Source organism: Polypterus senegalus, chromosome 17 (assembly GCF_016835505.1).
Source record: "Polypterus senegalus isolate Bchr_013 chromosome 17, ASM1683550v1, whole genome shotgun sequence".
In the NCBI taxonomy this organism is placed as follows: Eukaryota; Metazoa; Chordata; class Cladistia; order Polypteriformes; family Polypteridae; genus Polypterus; species Polypterus senegalus.
The window spans coordinates 4,608,491-4,635,344 of record NC_053170.1 but is presented as its reverse complement, the minus strand read 5'-3'; the positions used below and the strand labels follow the sequence as shown (position 1 = coordinate 4,635,344).

The 26,854-nt window shown below is 41.2% G+C and overlaps 1 protein-coding gene across 1 annotated transcript in view; it reads left to right on the top strand.

The window, feature by feature from the left end:
- The window catches only part of cdc27 (cell division cycle 27), an 88,887-nt gene that overhangs the window by 31,406 nt on the left and 30,627 nt on the right, over positions 1-26,854 (top strand). Inside the window, exons 4-11 of the mRNA XM_039739776.1 lie at positions 2,469-2,594; positions 2,724-2,821; positions 5,840-5,991; positions 6,176-6,390; positions 9,581-9,692; positions 9,892-10,007; positions 10,215-10,314; positions 22,304-22,505. Of these exons, the coding sequence (XP_039595710.1) occupies positions 2,469-2,594; positions 2,724-2,821; positions 5,840-5,991; positions 6,176-6,390; positions 9,581-9,692; positions 9,892-10,007; positions 10,215-10,314; positions 22,304-22,505 (1,121 nt within the window). The remainder of the gene's footprint in view (positions 1-2,468; positions 2,595-2,723; positions 2,822-5,839; positions 5,992-6,175; positions 6,391-9,580; positions 9,693-9,891; positions 10,008-10,214; positions 10,315-22,303; positions 22,506-26,854) is intronic.

Below are 26,854 nucleotides of genomic sequence, written 5' to 3'. Positions count from 1 at the left end.
TAGGGTTAGATCTTTCGACTCCTTATCTGTCGTCTCCAGCAAAACACCGATTCACAACTGCTTCTTTCTTCTTGATTTCTGAATTCCTTTCTCACCGTCTTACATTCCTATTCTTACACTGCCGTACGCTACAGCGGGCGTCGCCATATATATATATATATATATATATATACTCAGCAAAAAAAGAAACGTCCTCTGACTTTCAACTGTTTTTACTTTCAGTAAACTTAATGTGTAAATATTTGTATGAACACTAAAAGAGTCAACACCATAAGACATCAACTAAAAATGTTTCACAATGTGTCCCTGAATGAAGGGAGGCTCAAAATCAAAGTACCAGTCAGTCTCTGGTGTGGCCACCAGCTGCTTGAAGTACTGCAGTGCATCTCCTCCTCATGGACTGGACCAGATTTGTCAGTTCTTGCTGTGAGATGTTACCCCACTCTTCCACCAAGGCACCTGCAAGTTCCTGGACATTTCTGGGGGGAATGGCCCTAGCCATCGATCCAAATCGATCCCGCTCCAGGGTACAGGCCTCGGTGTAACGCTCATTCCTTCGACGATAAACACGAATCCGTCCATCATCCCTGGTGAGACAAAACCGTGACTCATCAGTGAAGAGCACTTTTTGCCACTCCTGTCTGGTCCAGCGAAGGTGGGTTTGTGCCCATAGGCGGCGTTGTTGCTGGTGATGTCTGGTAAGGACCTGCCTTACAACAGGCCTACAAGCCCTCAGTCCAGCCTCTCTCTGCCTATTGCGGACAGTCTGAGCACTGATGGAGGGATTGTGTGTTCCTGGTGTGACTCGGGCAGTTGTTGTGGCCATCCTGTACCTGTCACGCAGGTGTGATATTCGGATGTACCGATCCTGTGCAGGTGTTGTTACACGTGGTCTTCTACTGCGAGGATGATCAGCTGTCCTTCCTGTCTCCCTGTAGCGCTCGCTGTCTTAGGCGTCTCACAGTGCGGACATGGCAATTTATTCAGCAGTCCTCATGCCTCCCTGCAGCAGGTCTAATGCACGTTCACGCAGATGAGCAGGGACCCTGGGCATCTTTCTTTGGGTGTTTTACACAGTCGGTAGACAAGTCTCTTTAGTGTCCTGCGTTTTTAGAACTGTGACCTTAAATGCCTACTTTCTGTAAGCTGTTAGGGTCTTAACGACCATTCCACAGGTGCATGTTAATTAATCGATTATGGTTAATTGAACATGCATGGAAAACATTGTTTAAACCCTTTACAATGAAGATCTGTAAAGTTATTTGGATTTTTAAAACATTATTGTTGAAATGCACAGTCCTGAAAAAGGGACGTTTCTTTTTTTGCTGAGTATATATGTAAATAAATAAACTTTGGTTTTGTTAAACCCTTTGAATTAAAGCTGAAAGCCTTCACTTAAATGACATCTTCATTTCGCTTCCATTGTGGTGACGTACAGAAGCAGAATTATGAGAACTGTGTTGCTGTCTAAATACTGTAGTTTTGGGGGCTGCATACTCTTTCAAGTGTGTGTCCATGTACAATGTGTATGGGGGGGTGTGTGTGTGTGTTTTATATGTTATTTCAATTTTGTATTTGTGTGTGCAGATTATGTGTGTGACATTATCTACACGTTCCACACAATATTACAGCACCTTGGGGAGAAATTGCCCAAGTCAAATACACAATTACAAAATAAATGGCAGTAAATGCACTCAATCAATTCAGCCCAATGCCACTTGGGTGACCGATTAACCAGACTGTAGGCATACAATACTTCGCGCCATCTCTAAGAACTACGTCCATCTCCTATGCTGTTGACCAATTCCAGAAATTTGATTCCCTCCTCATAATTGTGTATAAAATATTTGTAAACATGTGAAATTTTTAACTTTTAAGTGTTGAATGGATTTTGACTTTAAAGTATCCCTGAGCACCGTATGACCAGAATGGAGTGATGTCCGTCTGTCAGGATGTGAGACTCTGCATTCAGTAACTCAAAAACAAATCACTTATTCCAAATTAAACGTGGCACATTTATCAGATTTTTTAAATGCTAAAAGCAAATGACTTTGATCAAAACAACAACAGTAATTTCTCTACATAGAGAATAGTTTTGCATTTGTGTTTTCAGCACATTTGTGCCCCAAAAGCAGCAGAATTAGGGAGGAAGACAAGATCTAGACTTACTGGACCACATTTGCTTCTGCCATTTCATTCCCCATAATAAAATATTTTACTGCTTAGTTATCATCTTTATGTAGGGAAAGATCAAGGACTCGGACATAATGGACTGCCAAGTGGCTTAGTACACAATTCCCTGCTCCTGATTCTCTTCTTGACTTGGTGGTCTCATCTCCTTGCTGGGCTCTTGTGTATTGTGTAGTGAGCGCCCAGTTAATCTCCCTGTCGTGTGCGCCTGCCGTCTTTAACCGGCCGCGTGTCGCTGCTGTTCTAATCCATGCTGTCCCCTTCCCAACCGTTCTTAGGCTTGCAGAAGGAGAGCAGATTTTAACCGGAGGAGTTTTGAATAAACAGAAGAGTCAAGATGATATTGTGACAGAGTTTGGAGAAACTGCGTGCTTTACTCTTTCTCTGCTGGGGCAAATTTACTGGTAAGCAGTTTTGGTATTTTATGAATGGACTTTATATTACTTGAATGGTGAATGATTTGACAATCACACGGTTGAATCTAAGTGTTTTTTGTTTTTTTTTTTAATCCCCTCTCCTCTTCTTTGATTTAGTAAAACTGATCGGTTAGCTAAAGGATCTGAATGTTACCTAAAGGGCCTGAATTTAAATCCTTTCCTGTGGTCTCCGTTTGAGTCCCTGTGTGAAATCGGTACGTTGCCAGCTCCTTTTTTTTTCTTTGCGTCAGTAACAGATGCTGTTTTGTAGGGTGACATGTCTGAATATTTCACTTTTAAGAATGCCTCTCTCATTATCCCCATTGTCTTTTGTTTTCCACATAATGCAAATTTTGTCACTTAATAAATGTAAATTTTGAAATGAAAAGTCTTCAAGGCTTTTTGGGTATTTGTGTATTATGAGCTTTCTGCATCAAGCATGTCAAGTCAGGCTAGTCATGTGCTCATGTTATGGCATTTTGTAATCCACACCAAGGTTGCAAGGGGTACTGGAGCCTATCCCGGCTGGCATAGAATGCAAAGCAGGAACAAACCCTGGACAGGGCGCCAGTCCAGTAGGGCAGGGCAAACACAAACACACACCAAAACATAGACACACAGGCCAATTTACATCACCAATTCGTCTAGCCTGCATGTTTTTTGACAATGATAGGAAAACGGAGCATGCAATGGGGAACATGCTACCACTCTGCCATCGTGCCACCGTCCTATTTACAGAACAATGAGGGTTTTTTTTAACTTTATTTATTTATTTATTTTTTATCTCTCCTCAAAACTGCTGGCAATAATCTCTCTATAATAAAAGAAAATCTTGAGGCGAGACTATTGCCAAGAGATTTTTTCCAGTTGGTAGAGGGGGTCCCGTCCTCCTTTCAACCTTTTCTGGTTAACGGCCCACGGTCCTCTCGCCTCTCATTCGTGCGCTCTCAGCTCTTATAAATTTTAACGTTTTCCTCACTTTTAAGTTCCCAATTAAAGAAGACTTCTGTTCAAATCTTATTGAAGAATCTCATCCCAAAGTGTTATCAACAGAAGAGATGAGTACACGGGAAATCCTAGCACTGAGAAACGATGAAGTCAAACGAATTAACACGAAAACTGTTGATCGGTTACACGTCAAATTGGTTAAATGCGTATTAATAGACTCTGCTGAAACAGTTGGTGGTGATGGTGCGGAAGATGAAAACGTCAGCTTACAATATCACGAAGAATATTGACAATCATTAACACAGTCTGGTCTTCTACCGGCCGAATTACTGTAGAAAGAAGGATGTATCCAAGAAAGGTAATGTAGTACATCTCCAGGGTATAACATTAGACAACAAAGATCTTGATATGCCATTCGTATTAAAACGTTTACAGTTTTCCGTTAGAATAGCTTTTGCAAAGACAATTAACAAATCACAGGGACAAACATTTGAAAAAGTCGGTTTATGTATTACAGAGAAAGAAACGAAACTCACTCACGGACATTTTATACATTGCATTGTCACGATGTAAGTCCAAACACGGAATCAAAATTCAGTGCGATATTAACGAAAAGTTAATTCAAAATATTCTAAAACTTCAGTAAAAACAGTAAAGGTCTACGTTTAAAAAGTATTTACGTGTTATTTCAAAGCCAAACAGAACGAAAAAGTATAACGCAACGAATACCTATAATGCAACATGAAACATAATTTTCTTTCAGTTGATTGTTTTACTATTTTTTTACTCTGGTTAATTACTCGCTGTAATGTAAAATAGTTACTTCTATTATCCATATGTGACAATTCCCATGAAAATAACAATCTGTTCAAATTGTACATCCGCTTCCCCATACGCGAGCGGCAGATCTGTGAAGTGGCTAGCGTGTAGTGCCGCCTGCCCCAGTGGTTGGTGAGCGAAGCGAGCAGGGGGCAGAGCCACCTAGTAAACCCTTAAATAAATAAGTATACTTAACATGCAACATAAATATTGATTTGATGTACTTTATTAATCCCCGATGGGGAAATTGTCTTTTCACATGAACTTTGGGGGTCATAGTGCTGTGTCAGCCATTGTACAGCACCCCTGGAACAAGTGTTTCTGCTTAAGGGCCTTGTTCAAGGGCCCAATGGAATAGGAACCCTTCTGGTAGTAACAATGTTTGAACTGGCGACCCTCCCGATACCTGCACAGATCCTTAAGCTGGGGTTATACTTCACGCGACGCAACACATGCTGCAGCGGACGCTCCTGCTACGCAAGCGTTGTACTGTTTACACTTGTGCTTGTACTTTATGTAAATCTGGAGGAATCCACCAGGTGGCAGTGCGAGGTATCATCACAGTGAGAACAGGTTCGGCTTCGCTGTGTTGTGTTGTGAATTGCCTGGAACAGCCATTAAATTCCGATGACGCCTCACCTCAGTATTTCTGAAAAGGATGTTTAATGATTAAATCCATCAGTCCAGTGATTTGGGCATGAGGCAGAAACAATCCCTAGACGAGGCATCACCTCATCGCAAGGTGAATACAAGCACACTCACGTACACTGGCGTCATTTTAGTGCCACCAAATATGCATATCTACTCGGGCAATGCAAATAGCTAAGCAGGAGGATTTGGGGGGGTTGGTTGTTCCATTAAGATCCCCATACAGTTCATTACTTTGTGTTTTAAAAGCATCACACCAAGCCATGTAATATTTTGCCATTTTTACCACCGTAAAGTGCAGATCTTTTTATTCAAATCTTCTACTCTATTTTCTCTACAGTATTTTGGAAAGCATCCCACTTTCAGATAGCAGAATGTCTTTAGGACTTCCCATCTACTGCTTAACTCATTTGTTCACCAATTCCCGATTTTCCGTATTGAATAATCCATTTATAATGCACTAGCTGTGCTGCCCGTCTAAGACGGATTGAAATTTAAGTAAGCAACGTAGACATCAGCATTACCATTTGCAGTGAACCATGCAGTGCACGTGTCTGTTATATGCCATTTGATATGGGATTCGTAATATCAGTGTTAATGATTTTGATGCACCATCGGTTGGAATGATAGTGACATAGCAACTAGACGAACACACACACACACTTGTACTTTTATTAAGCTAAATTAATTGTGGCTTACTTGACTACTACCTCACTTGTCCTTGGTCTTAGTGTCTTTTATCTTACAACTGCTGCTCGTGATGCACAAACTAAACTGTTACCTTATTTATTCTTTTCATTTTCCATTTGTTGTTGCAGGTGAGAAGCCTGACCCAGATCAAATATTTAAACTGACGTCTCTGCAGAATTTTAGTAGCTGCCAGCCAAACTTCTGTCCGTCTTACACCTCCCTCAGCACTTCTCACAGACAGACGGACGCAGTTTTGATGGAAACGCCACAAGACACTTTAGTATGTTACAGGGCTCAGTGTTTGACTCTTTCATTTTCGGGTGCCTTATTCATTTAACTGGCAGCAGTGCATGAAGTATGGTACTGTGCAAGTCCCTTTTGGTTAGTTCTTGGTTTTTTCATCAAAGATTGTAACAGTTTCACAAAAGTGAGTGTTTTCTGTTTGTCTTTTTGTTCCCCTTTAGGAATTAAATAGACTGAATTTAGAATCTTCAAATTCAAAGTATTCAGCTTTAAACACGGATTCCTCATTGTCGTATATCGACTCCTCGGTAATCTCTCCTGACTCTTTGCCACTTGGGACTGGAAGTGCTTTAATGTCCAAACAGGCGCAGAACAAGCCAAAAAGTGGGCGCAGTTTATTGGGAGGGCCTGCTTCTATGAGTCCTTTAACTCCAAGGTAAGTAGAACACCAAACGTTAAAAGTTTCATTACCACTAGAATTACCAGAGCCTACAATTAAACTCGTAGATCCGTCCCACCTTAAATCGCTTTGCACCTCTCCGTCAGCGTCTTTTGTCCTTTAAATGTGTTGATAAGCAGCAAGCAGCCTGCTATCAAATCCCCCACCCCGCACAGTTTTCTCAGCTCAAGTCTGCTTACCTGCATGTCAGTTGCTTAGAGTTGTATAGAGTGAGAAGTCAAGCAAAATGACATCTTTTATAAATACTATATCGTTCTTTGGAACACATGCATTTCGTGTGTGTTCTGTGTCTACAACGATCTATGTAAACACATCGTTAAAACAGAAACGTTTTTCATGTTTTAGTAATAATTGACAAAATGTAGGCATGTAGTGTATAATGTGTGAAACCTGAAGTCCAAATATCAAAGAAACACTTTCACAAAAGGTACAAATACAACAGAACAAGTGCGCTTCTATTCAAGAATATAACTGCAGAAAAAGAAGCCACATTAGGGTGCGATATTGACACGCATTTGCTACGACGGTATCAACTGTTTACTGGTAATCAAAGCTCCACAGGTTCGATCCCGGACGAGTCCGTTTTGAGAAGTGAGCTGCTCATATTCTTACTATTTTAGAATAAAAACATACATTTGATTCCAGTCTGTAACAGCCGGTGTAATCTATGATACTTGTAAAGGTTAGCTTTGTTTTGTTTTTTTTTTTAATTCAGTTTTATTCTCTCAGTTGCGTTCACGATCCCAACTGCCTCCCAAACCACCCATTTGGCTCTGCTGTTTTCACATAAAGACGCGCTACAACTCAAATCGTGACGAAGGTTCTACATCGGATCAAAATGCACTTTTGCCATCGCTGTACTTTGTATATGTACATGGGAAGCTCTGCACTCTACTTGTGACTTTACGCTGTAGGAAAATAAGTCAATAAATAAAGGAATGGAATGGAACAGTGGGAGGTTTTTGTTATGGTGGCTGGAGTGCCAGTTCTGCCACCAACCCCCAGGTTTTTCCCTGCAGGTTGGAGGGCCTACTTGCAGGGCTGGATGAGGATTAACGTCATACCCATGTGTAACAGAGACATGGAAGTATAAAAATGTCAACATAAATACAGTAGGAAAGGTCTGACTAGTGTCCTCTGTTGTACTGATTGCAGATTTACTGCACGTCCTTCGTGTGATGTATTTTAAAAGGGTCACCAATGCGCAGCCTTGATGATGTAATCAGGACAGTAGAAGCCGGGTTCTTTGTGCATTTTTATTTTTTTCTGTTATTTGCATACGAACGAGTAGAATGTCACTGCTTGACCTGCACGATCAACACCACTCACTGTTACTGTGGGCTACTGCAGTACAAGGCTTAGTGACTTCCACATTTCCAGCTTTGACAGTTGAACAGAGCTTAGAGGGCTAATGTCTGTCTTGTCCTTCACCTTGATTGCAATCATTTTGTAATTTTGCTACAAAACTGTTTACATCCTGGTGAATGTTCAGATGTCCCAATTAAGTGGGCATTTCATGGCAGTTTGGTCACAAAAAGAATTTCGAGAAGGAGAATTGCTTGGGGTTTAAATCCCAGTCTGGGGCACCACTGAGGCTGCAGTTTCGGAATCCATGAGTCCATTTCCTTCCAGTTGATCTGTGTTTTTAATGAGCTGGACGTTTGTTCGTTTTCTGCATTTAGGAAAGAGCAGTGGTGTGAGATTTACATTCAGGGAAATTTAGAAACATTCAGATTTTTGACACAGTTTTAAGTTCTTAATTCTCCTGTCTTGGCCGAGTGGTGGCTCTGAGGGTTAGGGATCTGCACTGGAAATCGGAAGGTTGCCGGTTCAAATCCCGTAAATGCCAAAAGGGACTCTGCTCTGTTGGGCCCTTGAGCAAGGCCCTTAACCTGCAATTGCTGAGCGTTTTGAGTAGTGAGAAAAGCGCTATATAAATGCAAAGAATTATTATTATTATTGTCTTTTTCTTAATTGTTTGTTATATTGCCTATATTCTAAACTAATAATGACAATTTATCTACCCAAGTGGAGTAGAAGCCAAGACAAATGACACTGTGGAGTAGTGGGGATTGCTGGATGGTATTTGAGTGCAGTTGGGCATTTGTGACTGCCTTTAGGCCATCAGACCTTACTTTACTTTTGCCTAATCTTATTTTTATATCCCGATATCTTTGCAAAAGGATGAAGGTCCAAGTCTTTAGAGTCCTGGTGCTTCCTGTCTTGCTATATGGTTGTGAGACATGGACGCTATCCAGTGACCTGAGATGAAGACTGGACTCATTTGGTACTGTCTCTCTCCGGAAAATCCTTGGGTACCGTTACTTTGACTTTGAGTCCCAAATGAGGCACATTATGCTATGTGGCTTGTCATGGGATCCTCATTGTTGGGGACTTGATCTTGATATTGTAAAGTACTTTGTGCTACATATTTTGTATGAAAACATCCATTTTTTCAGCCCGCTGAACCGAATACAAGGTCACGGGGGGTCTGCTGGAGCCAATCCCAGCCAACAAAGGGCACAAGGCAGGAACCAATCCCAGGCAGGGTGCCAACCCACCGCAGGACACACTAGGGCCAATTTAGAATCGCCAATCCAACTAACCTGCATGTCTTTGGACTGTGGGAGGAAACCAGAGTGCCCGGAGGAAACCCACGCAGACACAGGGAGAACATGCAAACTCCACACAGGGCCCGGGAAGCGAACCCGGGTCTCCTAACTGCGAGGCAGCAGCGCTACCACTGCGCCACCGTGCCGCCCATGAAAACATACTATAGAAAAAAATGTTGGTGATCCTAGTCTGACCGTTTTTGCCATTTTAGACTCTTCATTATCTGGACCATGACAGAATGCCCCAAAATGCTGTTGTAGTTCTGTATGTCCCATTTTCCTTTGCATCTGTAACACTAGGCAACTAGACTACCAGAATAGACAGTAGCGACCGTTACACATTTATTCATGTATTCTAGAGAATATCCCCAAAATATAATCAGGCAGAGTACAAATGTGTTAGTAAGGTAATATTAATCCATAAATGTGTATAAGCATTAAGGAAAAAATGAGTTTTCTGATCAAGCTCTGTTTAATACAGTTTTATTGCCGTCTCCTATTTTTGACAATTTTGGGCCTTCAGTTAACCTAACCTGTTGTTCCTGTTGTTTCAGTTTTGGGATTTTACCACTAGAACCAAGTCCGGGAGATGGGTCATACCTTCAGAACTTCACCAATACATCTTCTGTGATGGACCCACCATCTTCCGGAGTTCCTCCCAAGAAGGTACTTAAAAGTTTACAGGACTGCCAGACGTAAGACTGTACCACCTCTTAAATATCTACATGTGCTGTGTTTCAATTTTACAGTTTCGAAACATGTCCTGCAATTGGCTGCTCTTAATGGCAGATTTGTTTTAAATGTCATTGCTGTCCCAACTGCTCTTTAAACACAATTGCAATTGTTTTTTTTTCTTTTGTAACAGTCCGTATCCAGAATTAGCCAAGCTGGTACCAAATCAGTGTTCACGCAGAGTGGGAACAGTCGGGATATTACTCCGATTCCTTTAACGCAAACGCAGAGCATGGCTCCACAAACCAGGTAAATCTTGGGGTTTGTATTTCAATCGTACTTTCATTTTTGTTTAAAAGAAAGCACATGGAAAAAAAAATGGACAGTTGTTGTCGTCTTCTGTTGTATGTACATTGCTTGCGTAACTAATGTAGGGCCATTGGTTTTCTCATTTTTTTTTTTTATGTAAACTGTATTTTGGAAACAAATTTAAGATTTGTTTCCCTTCCAATCCAGTGCATCACCTCAAGTGCTGAGTCCAACAATTGCTGCTCCACCAAATGCACCGCCAAGGAGGAGTACGAGGCTCTTTACTAGTGCCAGTTCTACTGCAAAGGTAAAGATGGTTGTTATGCCGTAACTGCATTTATTTTGCTCACAGGGAGCATTTAGAAATACTAAGGTCAAATTTTTGTCCAAGCTTAATGTAATTCTGGGTCACGTTGGCCTGAAGCCTGTCGCAGCAGCAATGAGTACATGGCAGGAACTAACCTGAGATGCAGTGCCAGCCCATTGTAGTGCCGTTTCCCCTGTGAGACCATTGAAGGAATTAAAAGGAACTGAGAGTGCAATTTCTTGGTGGGCTCTGGAAAGAAAACTTGTACCAAATCCTATTTATATGTGTTAGGTTGTCAGTTATTATTATACATTTACTAGAAATCAAGTTGTGCATCACTCGTTTCAAGTATGGAGTCAATGTAGGAAACACTTATAAGGCAGCTCCATTACAGAATCATTTTGTATTCCAGTCCTCTTTTGATTAAACTGTAACTTATGGAAGTTATGTCGACCTTCAGAGCTCTTTATATTGACACTGTGTTGGCACCCTTTGATTGACTCTGTTTTTATTATGGAATTCCCTCAAGACATGCCACACTCCCATTCACACGGTGCCAATTTGGAAAGGCCACTTAAACTAATCGGCACATCTTTAAGGATGTGGGAGAAAAATCCATGTGGACAAACCGCACAAAGAGAACAACCAAATATGGAATTTGAACCCAGCATGCTGGATAGTCTGTGGTAATCTGAGGGCTCCATTAGTGCTCCAGTGTTGGCTGAGCACTGAAATCTTACTAAACAGAATACTTTAATTTTGATATGCACCTCTTAGCTAGACAATGTCATGTTGGATTGCTAGAAATTTTAGAATGAGTAGGGCCAGAAGAATAGACATTATAACAAAGCTAAGGTCAAAACCAGAAAAAAAATTATGAGCAATAATACTTTTGTTGAAGTCAAAGCATGAACTGAGAATCATCAGGCATATGTATAAATACATATAGATACAGTAGTACCTTGAGATACGAGTGACCCAATGTACGAGTTTTTTTTGAGATCCGAGCCGTCACTAGGTCGATTTTTTTTTGCCTTGAGTTACGAGCCAAAATTCGAAATATGAGCCATCAAAGAGCTTGTCGGCACATTCAGAGGAACTGACGACGGAGGAGTTGATGGAACTACAGACGCGGCAACATACGGAGGTTCTGCAGGAGATCGGTATCGTGGAGGAGGTTAAAGTGAGATAAAGGAAGTGTTTGCAATTTGGGAAAAAGTTTCGAACTTTTAAGAAAAGAAGCACCTTGAAAAATTTGTAACAGAGAGTGCAGCGGCGCTATTTAATGACACTTGCCAAACGCTTGACTTTATTAAAAAGAAACATCCTAAAAAAGTTACAACTTATCGCGCAGGAGTTGTATTTAATGACACTTGCCTAACGCTTGAGTTTATTTAAAAGATAACCCTGAAAAAAATTTCAACAGATAGTGCAGCGGCGCTATTTAATGACACTTGCCAAACGCTTGACTTTATTGAAAATAAACATCCTAAAAAAGTTACAACTGATCGCACAGGAGCTGTATTTAATGACACTTGCCTAACGCATTTTCGAAACATTCTGAAAGAGAGGATGAAACAGTCCTCATTGGATAGGTTTTTATCGAAAACCCCTACAGATGAAAGTGAGGAAGGTGCGGCGAAAAGGGCAAAAATCAGTGAATAACATTCAGCTATTCAGTTCAGCCGTTCGCCACCACCTCTGTCAGCATCTTCAACTCGTCTGATCTCCAAGGTAAATGCTGTACATCATACTGTACTTAATAAAACCAGTTTATTGCAGTACATTCTATTGTATTGTGTTTTTATACAATATTCGTTATTTATAAGTACATTTTTCTTATTTAAAAATATGTAACAAAAAAATTGCAGTGTTTTTTGGGGGTCCGGAACGGATTAATGGCATTTCAATTCATTCAATGGGGAAAAATGATTTGAGATAAGAGCATTTTGACTTAAGAGCTCGGTCACAGAACGAATTAAACTCGTATCTCAAGGTATCATGGTAGATACTTTATTAATCCCAAGTGGAAATTCCCATACTCCAGCAGCAGCATACTGATAAAAACGATATTAAATTAAAGAGTGATAACAATGAAGGTATAACAGACAATAACTTTGTATAATGTTAACGTTTACCCCCCTAGGGTGGAACTGAAGAGTCGCATAGTGTGGGGTCTCCTCAGTCTGTCAGTGAAGCAGGACGGTGACAGCAGTCATATAAAATTGTATATCAGATCTGAAACCAAAAAAAATAAATAAATAAATAATTCAATAGCAAAAAGGTCACGATATCCGCCATCTCGGAGGAGCAGTCGTCCGTGAAAAGTTTAATCCATCATATCTATCAATTCATATAATGTGACCTCTGAGACAAAACTGAGTGATGCGTCTTAACCATGGAACTCACATAAAGTCTACGTCCTATACTAAAACAAAAATGGCAACCGATATGGAGCAAAATAATTTCGGTAACTTTAAAAACTTGTCAGATTTCAACAATGACATACTGTTTACATTTATTCTTAAGAATCCCTCATAGGTAGGAAATATTCGTGAAAGCTAGAACCAAAAACCTTGCAACATTAATAACAATAATTTTATTTTTTTATTTTGATACTGTACTGGGGATTTGTTGTGTGTATTGTATTGACCCCCTTTTTCTTTTTGACACCCACTGCACGCCCAACCTACCTGGAAAGGGGTCTCTCTCTGAACTGCCTTTCCTAAGGTTTCTTCCATTTTTTCCCTGCAAGGGTTTTTTTGGGAGTTTTTTCCTTGTCGTCTTAGAGAGGCAAGGCCTGTTAAAGCCCATTGAGGCACTCCTTGTGTGATTTTGGGCTCTACAAAAATGTATTATATTATAAATGAACCGCATCATACACAGATACACAAACAAAAGGCCCTCCACCTTGTACTTTTGTGTTTTTTTTTGTTTTGTTCATTATTTCACTTTATGCAATTTCTTGTATTAGGAATTGGTTCGTTTTCGCATACTCCTTGGGTCAGAGCGCAGGGTCAGCCATTGTACAGAGCAATTGAAGGTCAAGGGCCCAGCATAGTAGGATCTCTTTTTGCAGTGACGGGGATTCGAACCAGAAACCTTCTGGATACCAGCACAGATCCGACCAGCATCAAACAGAGGTTGCACTGAGTGTACGTGCTACACACTAAAACGACTGGGTCATTGTACAGATTGTGATGATCCACAATGGCCTCCCTCCCACAGACCAGCACTGCAGCTCTGGGTGGTTTAGAGCACAGAGGCTGTTTTTTTTTTTTTTTTTCCCCTCAAGGGTAAAGCTGTAATCTCCTAAATTATGTTCATTGTTGGTATCAAGGGATCAACAGTCTCATCACTTTTTCCATCACCGTTACACTTTTTGGCATCGTTAATACCTGTATGGGTCTCGTATTTTATTATTTGGTTCAGTTTATGTAGCGCATTTTCATACAAATATTGGAGCTCAAAGTGCTTTACATGATGAAGAAAGAGAAAAAAGACAAAATAAATAAGAAAATAGAATTAGGGAACACTAATTAACATAGAATAAAAGTAAGGTCTGATGGCCAGGGAGTGCAGAGTGCTGTGACAAGTCCTCATGAAAAATACAATTATAAACTTGGCTAACTATGTAATGAGTACATAAAAACACAAAGTAGTTGGAAACTGAAACTGTCTGTCTAATTCAGGGGTGTCGAACTCCAGTCCTGGAGGGCCACAGTGGCTGCAGGTTTTCATTCTAACCATCTTCTTAATTAGTGACCAGTTTTTGATGCTAATTACCACCTTTAGCCTTAGCTTTAATTAGCTTGACTCAGGGCCCCTTAGTTGTGTTTTCCTTAATTAGCAGCAGGACATGACCAGCTCACCTGTACCCATCAAACAAAATCTGAAAATAGACATGAAGGTCTCAGTAAGGTCGATCCCTCAGGTTACCAAAACATTTTAGGAGTTCTTAGAAACAAACAGAATATCAACCGTTCTGGAAATGTCTACTGTGGCAAAAAGGGAGCAGCAACAAGCCATGGAATTGAATAACGGGTTTAATTAACAGCAAGAATTAGCGTCTCATTAAGAAACTGGTTGGGAGTTTGAAGCCCCAATTTAGCTGGTCATCTGTTGGCTCGTTTCAAGTCTCATTTCTGTTCGGCTGTCATTTAATAAAGAAAAGAATCAATTCAGAAGACTTAATCCTTAAAAACAGGGCTATTAAAATAGAGGGAAAAGAAGTTTATTAGCCGTAAAAACTGGGCACGGATTAGGAAAAGGGGTAGAAAGAAAACCTGCAGCCACTGCGGCCCTCCAGGCCTGGAGTTTGACACCCGTGGTCTAATCATTTGTTGACAAATGTGGCCAGTGGACATTGGAGGAAAGGAATTACAAAAGCTAAAGTTAAAAGCATCATTGGGTAAAATAAACCTCTGAATGCTCCACGGTCAAATATAATGAAGAAACTTGAAGACCAAGTAAGACGCAGTGACAGTCCTGGAGACCTCGACCTGCTGTTCATTCTGCAGTCAGGACTGTGTTTGTGACATACCTTTGCTGTGAAAATGGCACATGATATCGATTAGTACATATAGTTATCCAAAAGATATATACGACTTGCGGATTCTGTTAGTACCTCATTGGAAAAACTGCAGTCTCTGTAACACGCTGTTAGTTGTATTCCAGTTTCATCAAGTGAGTGCGAATTTGGGTTTACACGGATGAATCTCTTAATTGTTAATCCCGTGAGAGCCTTGTTACAGTCTCTGCACGTCACACGATTGGTTGGCCCTCCACTCGTATGCTTCTTTCCTACAAGATACATTAACTCATGGCTGCTACGAGGAAGACAATCGGCCATTGACCTTCAAAGCAAAGAACGAAGTAGCAAAACTGAATTTGATGAAAACGTGCAAAAAGTTTGGAAATTTCTTTAAAACTCCAATCAAATTAAGCCTTGATTAGATAGATACTATATTAATCCCAAGGGGAAATTCACAAAAAAAATTTACATTTCCCAGGATCACAGATGGCACCGACGGTTTATAACGCCATTTTCTCTCAAGTTGTCTCGATTTAATCTTATCTTTTTTCTTTGCGCCGGCTCGGCTGTCCCGATATCGTCTTCTTACCTCGTCAGGTAAATAAGGAAGCACACCGGCATGAGCATTTCTTCTCAGTGCTTTAAGTTGACTACTAGAATAGGCGAGTAAAAAATAGTAAAAAGTGTCCAGGGAGCAATTCCACATAAAAGAAAGTGGTAGAAGTGATCAGTGAAATAGAGAAAAATAGAGATAAAAAGGTAAAAAGATCAAGTCATATACGGAGCTGCTGGAAAGGCTGCCACTCGGATGCGGTGCCGGAAATCTAAGGATGAGGATTAGGTGCATTGGTGATTCTAAATTGTCCCTAGTGTGTGCTTGGTGTGTGTGTGTGTGTGTGTGTCTGAGTGGGCTGGTGCCCTGCCAGGGTTTGTTTCCTGCCTTGCGCCCTGTGTTGGCTGGGATTGGCTCCAGCAGACCCCCGTGACCCTGTAGTTAGGATATAGCGTGTTGGATAATGGATGGATAGATGCTTTGCAGGTTAACTTAATAATTCTTTATATAGCACTTTTCTCACTACTGAGAGCTCTTTGCAATATCCATACAGAAAGAGCCCAGGATGTGAACCCATGATCTCCATACTGCAAGGCAGCAGCGCTACCACTGTGCCACCGGATTGGGCTTGCAGTTCATATTCTTTGATTTCAGAAATTCTGTTTTTTATAATTTTAAACTTGTCAAGTAAGCACAATATTATGGAGTTATGGCACACTTGACGATTTGTCAATTTCAAATTTTAAACGTCATCCATCCATCCATTATCCAACCCGCTACATCCTAACTACAGGGTCACGGGGGGTCTGCTGGAGCCAATCCCAGCCAACACAGGGCACAAAGCAGGAAACAAACCCTGGGCAGAGTGCCAGCCCACCGCAGGGCACACACACCAAGCACACACTAGGGACAATTAAGGATCGCCAACAACCTAACTTGCATGTCTTTGGACTTTGGGAGGAAACCCACGCAGACACGGGGAGAACATGCAAACTCCATGCAGGGAGGACCTGGGAAGTGATCCCGGGTCTCCTAACTGTGAGGCTGCAGCGCTACCAGTGCGCCACCCTGCCACCCATTTTAAACGTCATGTTTCACCAAATAAATAAATCACGTAGCACCGTAACTCTCTGCCACTGTATAACCTCACATTACCTCAGACTTGATACCTACCGCCACCTTTTTGTTTAGTAGAGTCATCGGTGGGCTGTCGAATCTGATGACTGAATCTTTTGATCCATTGATTCCAAGGCCTCCAAATGTTCTCGGGTGTCTTTTTCATGGGCAGGAAAGCAGTTTGGCAGTAGAGCAGTGGCACCGTGTGCCGCAGCAGAATATCGAGAAGAGAAACAGAATAGAGTAGGGTTAGTAACACATAATTATTGTAATGCTTATGTTTTCGTACAGATGATCAACAAACGAGCTGCAATACATGAGGGGAAAATCAAAAAGTAAAAGCAACTTCCTCTTTAATTCTGGTGACTGTGAACAGAAGAACGTAGCACTTCTATCACTTCTCCATGATGTCTCCCTGCACTTCGATGCATTTCTTGTATTGTTCCACTGACTTCTTCATTCTTTGGGTGGAGAAGCTTCTCGGCTGTTCCTGTATCCCCGTTTGCTCCACTTCCTTAGCCTCATCATTAGAGGTGAACTTGCGACCACACGGAGTCTCTAAGTGAACTGAAGATGTGATAGTTGCAGAGTAGCAGATCAGGGCTGTAAGGGGTGGCTGTTGTGTGCCCTCCACCGTTGTGGCCGTGCGTGTTGTCATGGTGCCGCAAGGCTGTTTTTGACGGAATTCCTTCTCTTTTGCTCTGAATTGCAGGTTTACGCATGGCATAGTACATTACACTGGTGACTGGTTGTCCTGGTTTCCGAAAATGTGCCAGATTAGGCCCCTTCATGTCCCAAAAGAAGGTCGTCATGATTTTCTTAGTGGAGGGCTATGGTTTGAATTTCTTTTTTACTGGATGTGACAGATAGAGGGCGCTATCGTCCTCTTGAACCCTCAGACTATATACCAGACACCAGGTAAAAGTCCAATAGTTGACTTTATTAAAGCAAATGCATGCACAAAGCACCCTCCTCTCCACACTACTCATCTAATAACAATAAATCAATAATCAATCACAATCCTCCTCTCCCAGATGCGTTGCCACCCTTCCACCCAGCTCAGCTCAACTCTGGGATCTCCCACAGTCCTTTATATAGTCCATGACCCGGAAGTGCTCCTGACTCCATGTGACTTCTTAGCACTTCCGGGTCAGATCCAAAAGTCGTCTTTTCATACCGGAAGTACGTCTGTCTTTTTGTTCATGTGACTATGACGCACTTCCGGGTTGTATGTGAATGTCTCGCTGCTCCTACCTGCAGCGCCTTCTAGGGGCCCCTGTGGTACCCAGCAGGGCTGTGGATGAAAACTCCAATGTCCATAATTCCCTGCTGGCATTCGGGGCACCTCCATGCTGCAGGGAGGGCTCCATCTGGCGGCCTGGGGGTATTGGCCAGGATGACTGGCCGGCCATAGTCCACATGGAGAAGACCACTTTTTCCACTGTAAGCTTTGTCTCTTGTTTTTCCGTTGCCATTGATGGACCCATCTCTCATCTCCGGTGACAGTCTGCTTCAAAACCCTCAAATCTTCATAATGTTTTAGGAATTGGGTTGCAACCTCCACACTGTTGCTTGTGCATATGAGTAAGCTGTTTTTGGTACCCATCTTGTGCAAACCTTATGGTACCCCAAGTCATCCTGCACTGTGACAATCCATAGCTGATGTGTGCTGTTGCTGCCCATCGCCTTGTCAGTGTGGGTTTGTGTGTGCAGTAAAATTGGTTGACCAGATTAAGGCTTGTCGGTTACACTTGTCCGTCTTTCTTTTAAGCCTTTCTACACATTTAGTTGAATCGGCTGTTTTCACTTCCATTCTGAGCCAACATCCTTCAGTGAATTTCAGCCGGTTTCACTTCCTCTGCCCAAAGACATCTCACTATGGTGCATTGTTTAACAGTGGTGGAACCCCACATTTATTTGACCTGGGCTTCTTCAACTAGCCTAACGGCAGAGTGCCACACTGTGTGAACATGATGTATTACATCAGCTTCTATCTGTTGTGGTTAATTTTCAAATTGCCAGTACTTTTTGATTTTCCCTCACACATAGGTAAACCGCACCTCTTGTCAGGGTATACAACAAGAACAAAACATAAAGCACATTACAAAACATTCAACGCTGACCAAAGTGCTGTACAATCAAAAATAAAATTAATCGCATAAAAAAATCATTCACATAGAATTAAAAATAAATGAATATACAGTGGAACCTCGGTTTGCGAGCGAAATTCGTTCCGGAAACGGCTTTCAATCCAAAGCACTCGTATATCAAAGCGAATTTCCCCATAAGAAATAATGGACACTCGGATGATTCGTTCCACAACCCAAAACTATTCATATAAAAATGATTAATACAAAATATAAAGTAGAAATACATAAAAGAAATGAACCTACACTTTACCTTTGAAAAGAATCATGGCCGGTGTGAGTGAGTTTCTAAACTCTTGTGGGTTTTCACCCAACGGGACGACACACGGAAGAGCGTCCCGAAGCAACCACAAGGCTCCCAAGCGCTGTAGCAGTTCGCCATAAAAGCGAATCCGAAAAGATAGCGGATATGGTATAAGCGCCTGCTGTTGATGGGTGATACAGGGAACATTAGAAATGCGCAGGGCACAGTATTACTTGGCCACTAACCTGGGCACGACCCTGCCTGACTGCTGTGTCTGTGTATAGCAGAGTGGCAGATTCCGCTACAATAAATAACCGCGTTGTTCCTGTTTCAAGCTGAATAAAGCTGGTGTTGCTAAAGTACTGAGACTCAGCCTCGTGTTTTGGGGTGCAAGATGGGGACTCGCACGTTACAACACACACACACACACGTGGTCACAATGCTGTAGTAAACCGTATGCGCTCGTACGGATGTTGACTATATGAGTGAGGCACGCCGACTGATTACCCACAATCCCGCAGCGAGAGAGAGAAGAACCATCAGCTCAGTTGGGATCACGTGATGCTCGGCAGACAAGCGTATATGGACTACTCGTATTGCAAGACCTCGCTCGTTTATCAAGTCAAAATTTATTAAAACTCGTCTTGCAAAACAAACGCAAACCAAGTTACTCGTAATCCAAGGTTCCACTGTAAAAGAATAGAATAGGAAAATGGAATAAGTTAAAATAGCAGCAACTAGATGTCAATAAGAGAGAGGAAAAAATTAGACTCGCTTCTACCATTAATTGAAAAGCCAGTGTGAAGAAGTAAGTCTTCAGTAATAACTTAAATGTAACTAAAGAGGGAGCCATTCTGATACACTCCTCTGATAAACTATTCCACCGAGAGGGAGCAGCTACTGAAAAAGCCCGGTCACCCTCCGTTTATACTGTGATCTAAGGACCACTAGGAGCAACTGGCTTGATGACCTAAGTGCCCTCTTTGGGGTGTAAATTTTAAAAGATCCTAGAGGGAAGAAGGTGTCAGTCCATTTAAGCATTTGAAAACCAATAACAAAATTTTTAAATCAATTCGAAAACGAACTGGAAGCCAGTGAAGAGGGGCAAGTACTGGAGAAATATGGACACATTTGCGAGTGCGAGTTAAAAAATCGGGAGTGGATTCAACGGGTTGGAAAATGGATGGATGGTCTCCCCTAAACTTTCTTGAATACTCAGATATGGGGATGGATATTTGAAGAGTAACCCACAAGACAGTGCTTCTGTTTTTATATTCTGTACATTAAAGAACCATCAACAACAAATTAGTAAGATATTGAACTATTATTATAAAAGTAAAGTTGAATAAATCAGACTCTGTAGCTACATGAATAAAAAGTAAACTACCACTTGCGGTTAACAGAAATAGCCCAAAAGTTGAGGGAAATGTACATTTTGTACGTAATATTTGCATGCAAAAAAATTGGTTGACCTAAGTCCGGGGTCTTCAATCCCAGTCCTGGAGAGCCGCAGTGGCTGCAGGTTTTTGTTCTGACCTGGTTGCTTAATTAGAAAGCAATTCTTGCCACTAAAGCACTAACAAGCTATGAAATTAAATTAACTCTGCTATGTCAGGTCATTCTCATATCCTAGATTTTCTTTCCCTTTCTATCATGCAAATGATTTGAAGGCTAAAATGGACGAGTAATTCTCAGTCCTTCACTTTTTTCTCTTCCAAGTATTTCATTAAACCCAATAGTGCAGATAAATACACACAGGTGTAAATGTAAATAAGCTAAATGGAGAAATGCTGCTCTCTCGTGTCATTTGCATGTTATTGATAATAAGCAGCAATTCAAATAACTGTTTAAGACAAAATTAAGCAATAAGGGCTCAAAATCACTAAAGTGAAGCAGAAGTGTTACTTTAGCAATGAGTGCTTTTTATTAAGCAACTGGGTTGGAGCAAAAACCTGCAGCCTCTGTGGCTCTCCAGGACCGCGATTGAGGACCCCTGACCTAAGTGAGAGTGTACTCAGGTTATCGTGTTTACATGCACACGCACACACAGACACAATTCCAAAAATGGTATTTTCGGACTCGAAGGTCTAAAACGTTGCGATTCATCAATTTTTGGAGGATTCCAATACTTTTCCTACACTTTGTGTACGGGAAAGTCAGGGAGGTCTAAAATGTCGAGATTCATCGAAATCTCACCATTGAGTCTTTGGACAATTACAATACTTTCCCTGTACTTCGTATACCAGAAAGTCAACACTACTAGACTAACGTTGTTAGTCTTGGTCCTGTGACTGAAAACGCATCTTGAATATAAGAAGGCCGACCATTCTACAGCTTTGTGGCCCTGTAACTAAAGGCTTGACCTCCCACTGTTAATTTATTAATCTGTGGAATATTTAGTAGGTCAACTTCCTGAGGTCTTAATGCACACATCGGGTTGTAAGTAATGATAAGTAAGCAGGACTCTTGGCTGTTTAAGGCTTTATATGTAAGATGAAGGATTTTAAAAGCTTTACCAGAGCTGAAATTATCAAAGTATGTCACTCAGTTTTGCAAAAAACAATCACAAACATGCCTTGAGATTCCATGCATTCATTATCGCATGTACACTACTGGGATGGAATACTGAGCGTGCGTAAAGCGAGCTCCTCCACACGTCTAAAGCTGCCCTTGGGGGTGTTCAGGGCACCTCATAGTTCTCAGCTTGGCCGGATTTATTAGCAGTAACCCTTCTGGCTGTACTTCTAATAAAATAATAATATTCAGTTATCTAAAGAATTGGGGAAAACATTGCATTTTAATACATGTGGGTCTTATTTGTATGTATGTATGTATGTATGTGTATATATATATATATATATATATATATATATATATATATATATATATGTATATGTATGTATATATATATATATGTATATGTATATATGTATGTATGTATATATATGTATGTATGTATATATATATATATATATATATATATATATATATATATATATATATATATATATATATATATATATATATAAAATATGAATATAAATGACATTGAGGCTGGCAATTTTCCAGTCATACTGTATATGGGATCAGCCACAGACTGGACCAGACATGGCATCTATCTGCTCGCATCTTCTCTTTTAAATCAGTTTAAATGGGGAAAATGTTTGTTTATTAATTTCTGATTTTGATGCCATAAAGTGCTAAAACTATGCAAAAATAATGTTAGCAGTGGTACGCAGGGCATGTTTTCCTAAAACCTCAGTGAATGGGCTCTGGCAAATGATTTAAGGTGTTCGATTCTTTTCAAAGATATAACAAGTACGTGACTTTTAGGCAGTGCAGTGCTGTGACACCTGGAACATGCACATCAGTCAAGCCCACCTTTTCTTTTTCAGGAAAACAGTAAGAAATTAAAAATGAAGTTTCCAACGAAGATTCCAAATAGAAAGACGAAGACAAAAACGAGCAAAGGGGGGATCACTCCGTCAAACATAAATGACAGCATTGAGATCCTGAAGCTCGACTCCGTTTCTGAAGGGAAGGGCAATTTTGTTACCCCACAAGTTCAAGCCTTCAATATGCAGAAGGCGGCCGCAGGTATGGCTTTCTTACTGTTATTTTGACAGATTTGCACCAGCTAGGGGTTGTCCTGCTGCTTCGGAAATTGTTCAAGTTATTCATTGCGTTACTGTATACCTCACTTCCTGTGAATGGTGCTGTCTTGTTTGTCTAAGGTGGTTGGATTTCAAACTCGGTGCTTTAGGGTTACACATGGCTACGGGTTTTTGTTCAACCAACTCTGGATTTTTAATTGGGCTGCAAGGTGTTGTTTAAGCATTTTGGTGTTCCAGGTGTTCCTTTTTAAATCATTATTTGCTAATCAAGGTTAACTTTGTCATTTGAAACCACATACTGCAGTGCACAGCAAAACGAAAAATTGCATCACCGGCCCGATTATGTGGAAGAACAGACAACAAGACTAACAGCTAGAATAGCAAGATTAAACCACAGAGAATCACCAACGGTTTATATCGGGGATCTCAAACTCCAGTCCTGGAGGGCTGCAGCGGCTGCAGGTTTTCATTTTAACCTGTTTTTAATGCGGATTTACTTCTTTTGTATTCATTTTAATTGACTTGCTCTTGAAGACCCAATAATTGTTTCTTTTTCCTGAATTAGCAACCAAGCATTACTAAAATACAAAATGATCCAAAACATGACCAGCAAACTGTGTCCTTCATACAATATCTGAAAATAAAAAGGGCGGAGGTGTCGGGAATGTTGATCTGCTCAGGTCCCTATACATTTTAACAGCGCTCTTAGAAAAATAAAGAAAAACTCAACAATTTTGAAAATTTCTGCTATTACACAATGAGAGCTGCAACAAGCCATGGAATTTAAAGAAAGGGTTTAATTAACAACAAGAATCACAGCCTAATTAAGCAACTGGTTGGAGTGAAACTGTTTGGCGTTTCAGGCCCTGACTTAGTTGGCCTCCTGTAGGCTCACTCACTTCACATGTCATTTGTGTTTAAGGAAAGAAGTGAAGCAGTTCAGAGGAAGAATAATGAAATTCCGGGGAACAATTCTTAAATAAGTCAATTAAAATGAATTCAAAAGATGTTAGTTAGCAGCAAAAACAGATCACTAATTAAGAAAAAGATTTGGATGAAAACCTGCGGCCCTCCAGGACTGGAGTTTGAGATCTGTGGTTTAAATGAATGACTTTTATATTACATTGTATTAACAGACCAGCACTGCATTATCACACTGATCATTGCTTAAGAGTCTTAATGGCTTGTGGGATGAAATTTTGGCTTGTCTGATTTGGATACTTAGGTACCTCTTGCTAGAGGGCAGAAGGGTAAACTGTCCATTGTGAGGGGTGGTCTCTAATGTGGGTGGCCTTGTAGACTTTCCTGAATGTCCCAGTGACTTTCTCCGCTGCTGTCACCACTCTCTATAGGGAAATCCAGAGCCATTACAGTCCTCACACCAGACACAGATGGAGGTGGTGTTATAATACATTTTTCTTTAATATTTATGTCACTATATCTGGACAACACTGTTATGAGTTTCATTCGCATGTGCATGCTAAGTGTGGCACACAGGGGCTCGGCATTTAGAATTGCTAGCCAAGCATAGACTAGATAGCCAAAGATAACTGGAGGATTGTATAGTCAGCCTAAACACAGAACAATATTTCTGTCCTCTGTCAGCACCAAATCTTCTTTCCTTGTTGGGAGAATGAGAACTGGCATGTAAGCGTTATGATATTTCTGTATTTTGTGGAGGAGGAGTTCAGTCCCTACCTGCCCTTGTTGGGAGACAGAGAAGACCAGCAAGTGAAGCAGACAGTATTAAAAGGCTTGGACAACAGCCAGACCCTTTGAGGCACGTGTCGGCAAAGTCCGAAAATCCTCTCAGCGTGGGGACGAAAAATGGCAGACTGCGTAGATCCAGATTCCCACCTGGATAAAAGTCTTTGTCATATGCTTCCCAGTCTGTAACCGCGTCAACCGTCATTAAATTTAAGGTATAAGTATATTTTCCTCATGTGATTCTTGTACCGCCGTAATCACGATGGGAGGGATATCGCCTTTTCTGTCATATTACTATATTGTTTAGTTACTTAATGTGCCGCAATTTCAAAAGAACACATTTCCAGAGAGCTAATAAGGAAACAGGTGGTCAGGACTTTCTCTATGCTGCTTCAATAGAAGGAGGTGAGGGTGGGATTGGGGCACATTTTCATACACAGGATGTAGCTGAAAGTGCTTTACAGAATGTCAACGTGAAAGTTACAAATAAAAGCACAAAATTAGATCAGAATAATCATGAATAAGTAACTTAACTCTTTGAAGGCTAATTTATAATTATTTTTTTTTCGTTTTGGCCGGCGGGCTGCAGTAACAGAAGTCTGAAACAGTGGCACCAGTGTGTAACATTCTTCAGGTAGAGGGAGTGCTGCTGGCGAAGAGAGCCGAACTGTAACATAGCAGCGGGTTTTGTAGACGTTTACAGCCGAGTACCGCCATCTACCCCCGGAGTCGACATCCGCCGCAACACAAAGTGTCGACATAAGTCAACACCCGCCCTGAAAGAGTTAAATAAAAGGCTGGTCAGGTCTCGATTGGGTCGCAAAAAAAAAATTTGAACGACCCATTTGTGTTCTGAATTTTTTGAGTCCGGAGACATTCATGTTACGATGTTGTACTGTATTCCAGATTTTTAGTGCGTGACAGCAGAAGGCCGCCTTACCACTTCTTTTCTGCTTAGCTCTTGGAATAATAAGCAGACCACCATTAGAAGATCTAACATCTTGGAGTGTTGGGGGGGACAGGCATCCCATGATCTAAGAAGCAGCAGACCATTTAAAGTTTTATATACCATTATTAGTATTTTAAAGTCAATTCTAAATGACATGGGTAACCAGTGTAACGATGCTAATGCTGGTGGGGATGTGCTCAGATTTTCTTTTTCCTAGTTAAGAAGCAAGGGGCACAGGAAGTGCACTCTTTTGTCCTTTCTTGACTAGGGAGATGGAGGAGGAGGAGGTATGTTAGGTCCAGAAGGAGATCATTTGTTATCTCCACTTCCATGAACTTTGACCCCCTGACTTACTCCACAGTGGAGTGGATCTTGGCAGGGTTCTTTCCTGAAGTTGGCAGTGGTCTCCTTTGTTTTATCAACATTTGGTTTCAGGTTATTGATCTTATACCAGTCCACAAGTTGTTCGACCTTCTTCCTAAGCCATCTCATCATCACCACTGATGCGGCCTATCAATGTTGCAGTCATCCACGAACTTAATGATGTGGTTCATGCTATACTTGGCGCAATAGTCAGAGGTCATCAGAGTGAAGAGCAGAGGCCTCTGTATGTAGCCATGGTGGGACACCAGTGCTCAGAAAGATGGTATTTGATGTATCATTAGTTTGAAGTATTTTTTTCCTACTCAGATTTACTAGGGTCTGTCTTTGAAGAGGGTCTAATATCCAATTGTGGAGAGGGGTTCCAGGCCTAGTAGAGCAAGCATAATGAGGAGGTGCTTAGGGGTAATTGTGTTGAATGTGGAGCTGAAGTCTAAAGAATCACATCCGCTCACATGTCTCTATCCACCAGGTGTGCCAGGCTCAGGTGGACTGCAGTGGCTATGGCGTCTTTAATGAAGGGTTAAGACGGTAATCCGGTATGAGGGAGCCTCCAGATGTTATCGGAGCCTTGGCCTGTCTCTTCAGCACTTCATACACATATAAATATGTACAGTGGGTACGGAAAGTATTCAGACCCCCTTCAATTTTTCACTCTTTGTTATATTGCAGCCATTTGCTAAAATCATTTAAATTCATTTTTTCCCTCATTAATGTACACACAGCACCCCATATTGACAGACGAAAAAAAAAAAAGAATTTCTGAAATTGTTGCAGATTTATTAAAAAAGAAAAACTGAAATATCACCTAGTCCTAAGTATTCAGACCCTTTGCTCAGTATTTAGTAGAAGCCCCCTTTTGAGCTCATACAGCCAGGAGTCTTCTTGGGAAAGATGCAACAAGTTTTTCACACCTGGATTTGGGGATCCTCTGCCATTCCTCCTTGGGGATCCTCTCCAGTTCTGTCAGGTTAGATAGTAAACGTTGGTGGACGGCCATTTTTAGGTCTCTCCAGAGATGCTCCATTGGGTTTAAGTCGGGGCTCTGGCTGGGCCATTCAAGAACAGTCACAGAGTTGTTGTGAAGCCACTCCTTCGTTATTTTAGCTGTGTGCTTAGGGTCATTGTCTTGTTGGAAGGTCCCAGTCTGAGGTCCTTAGCACTCTGGAGAAGGTTTTTGTCCAGGATATCCCTGTACTTGGCCGCATTCATCTTTCCCTCGATTGCAACCAGTCGTCCTGTCCCTGCAGCTGAAAAACACCCCCACAGCATGATGCTGCCACCGCCATGCTTCA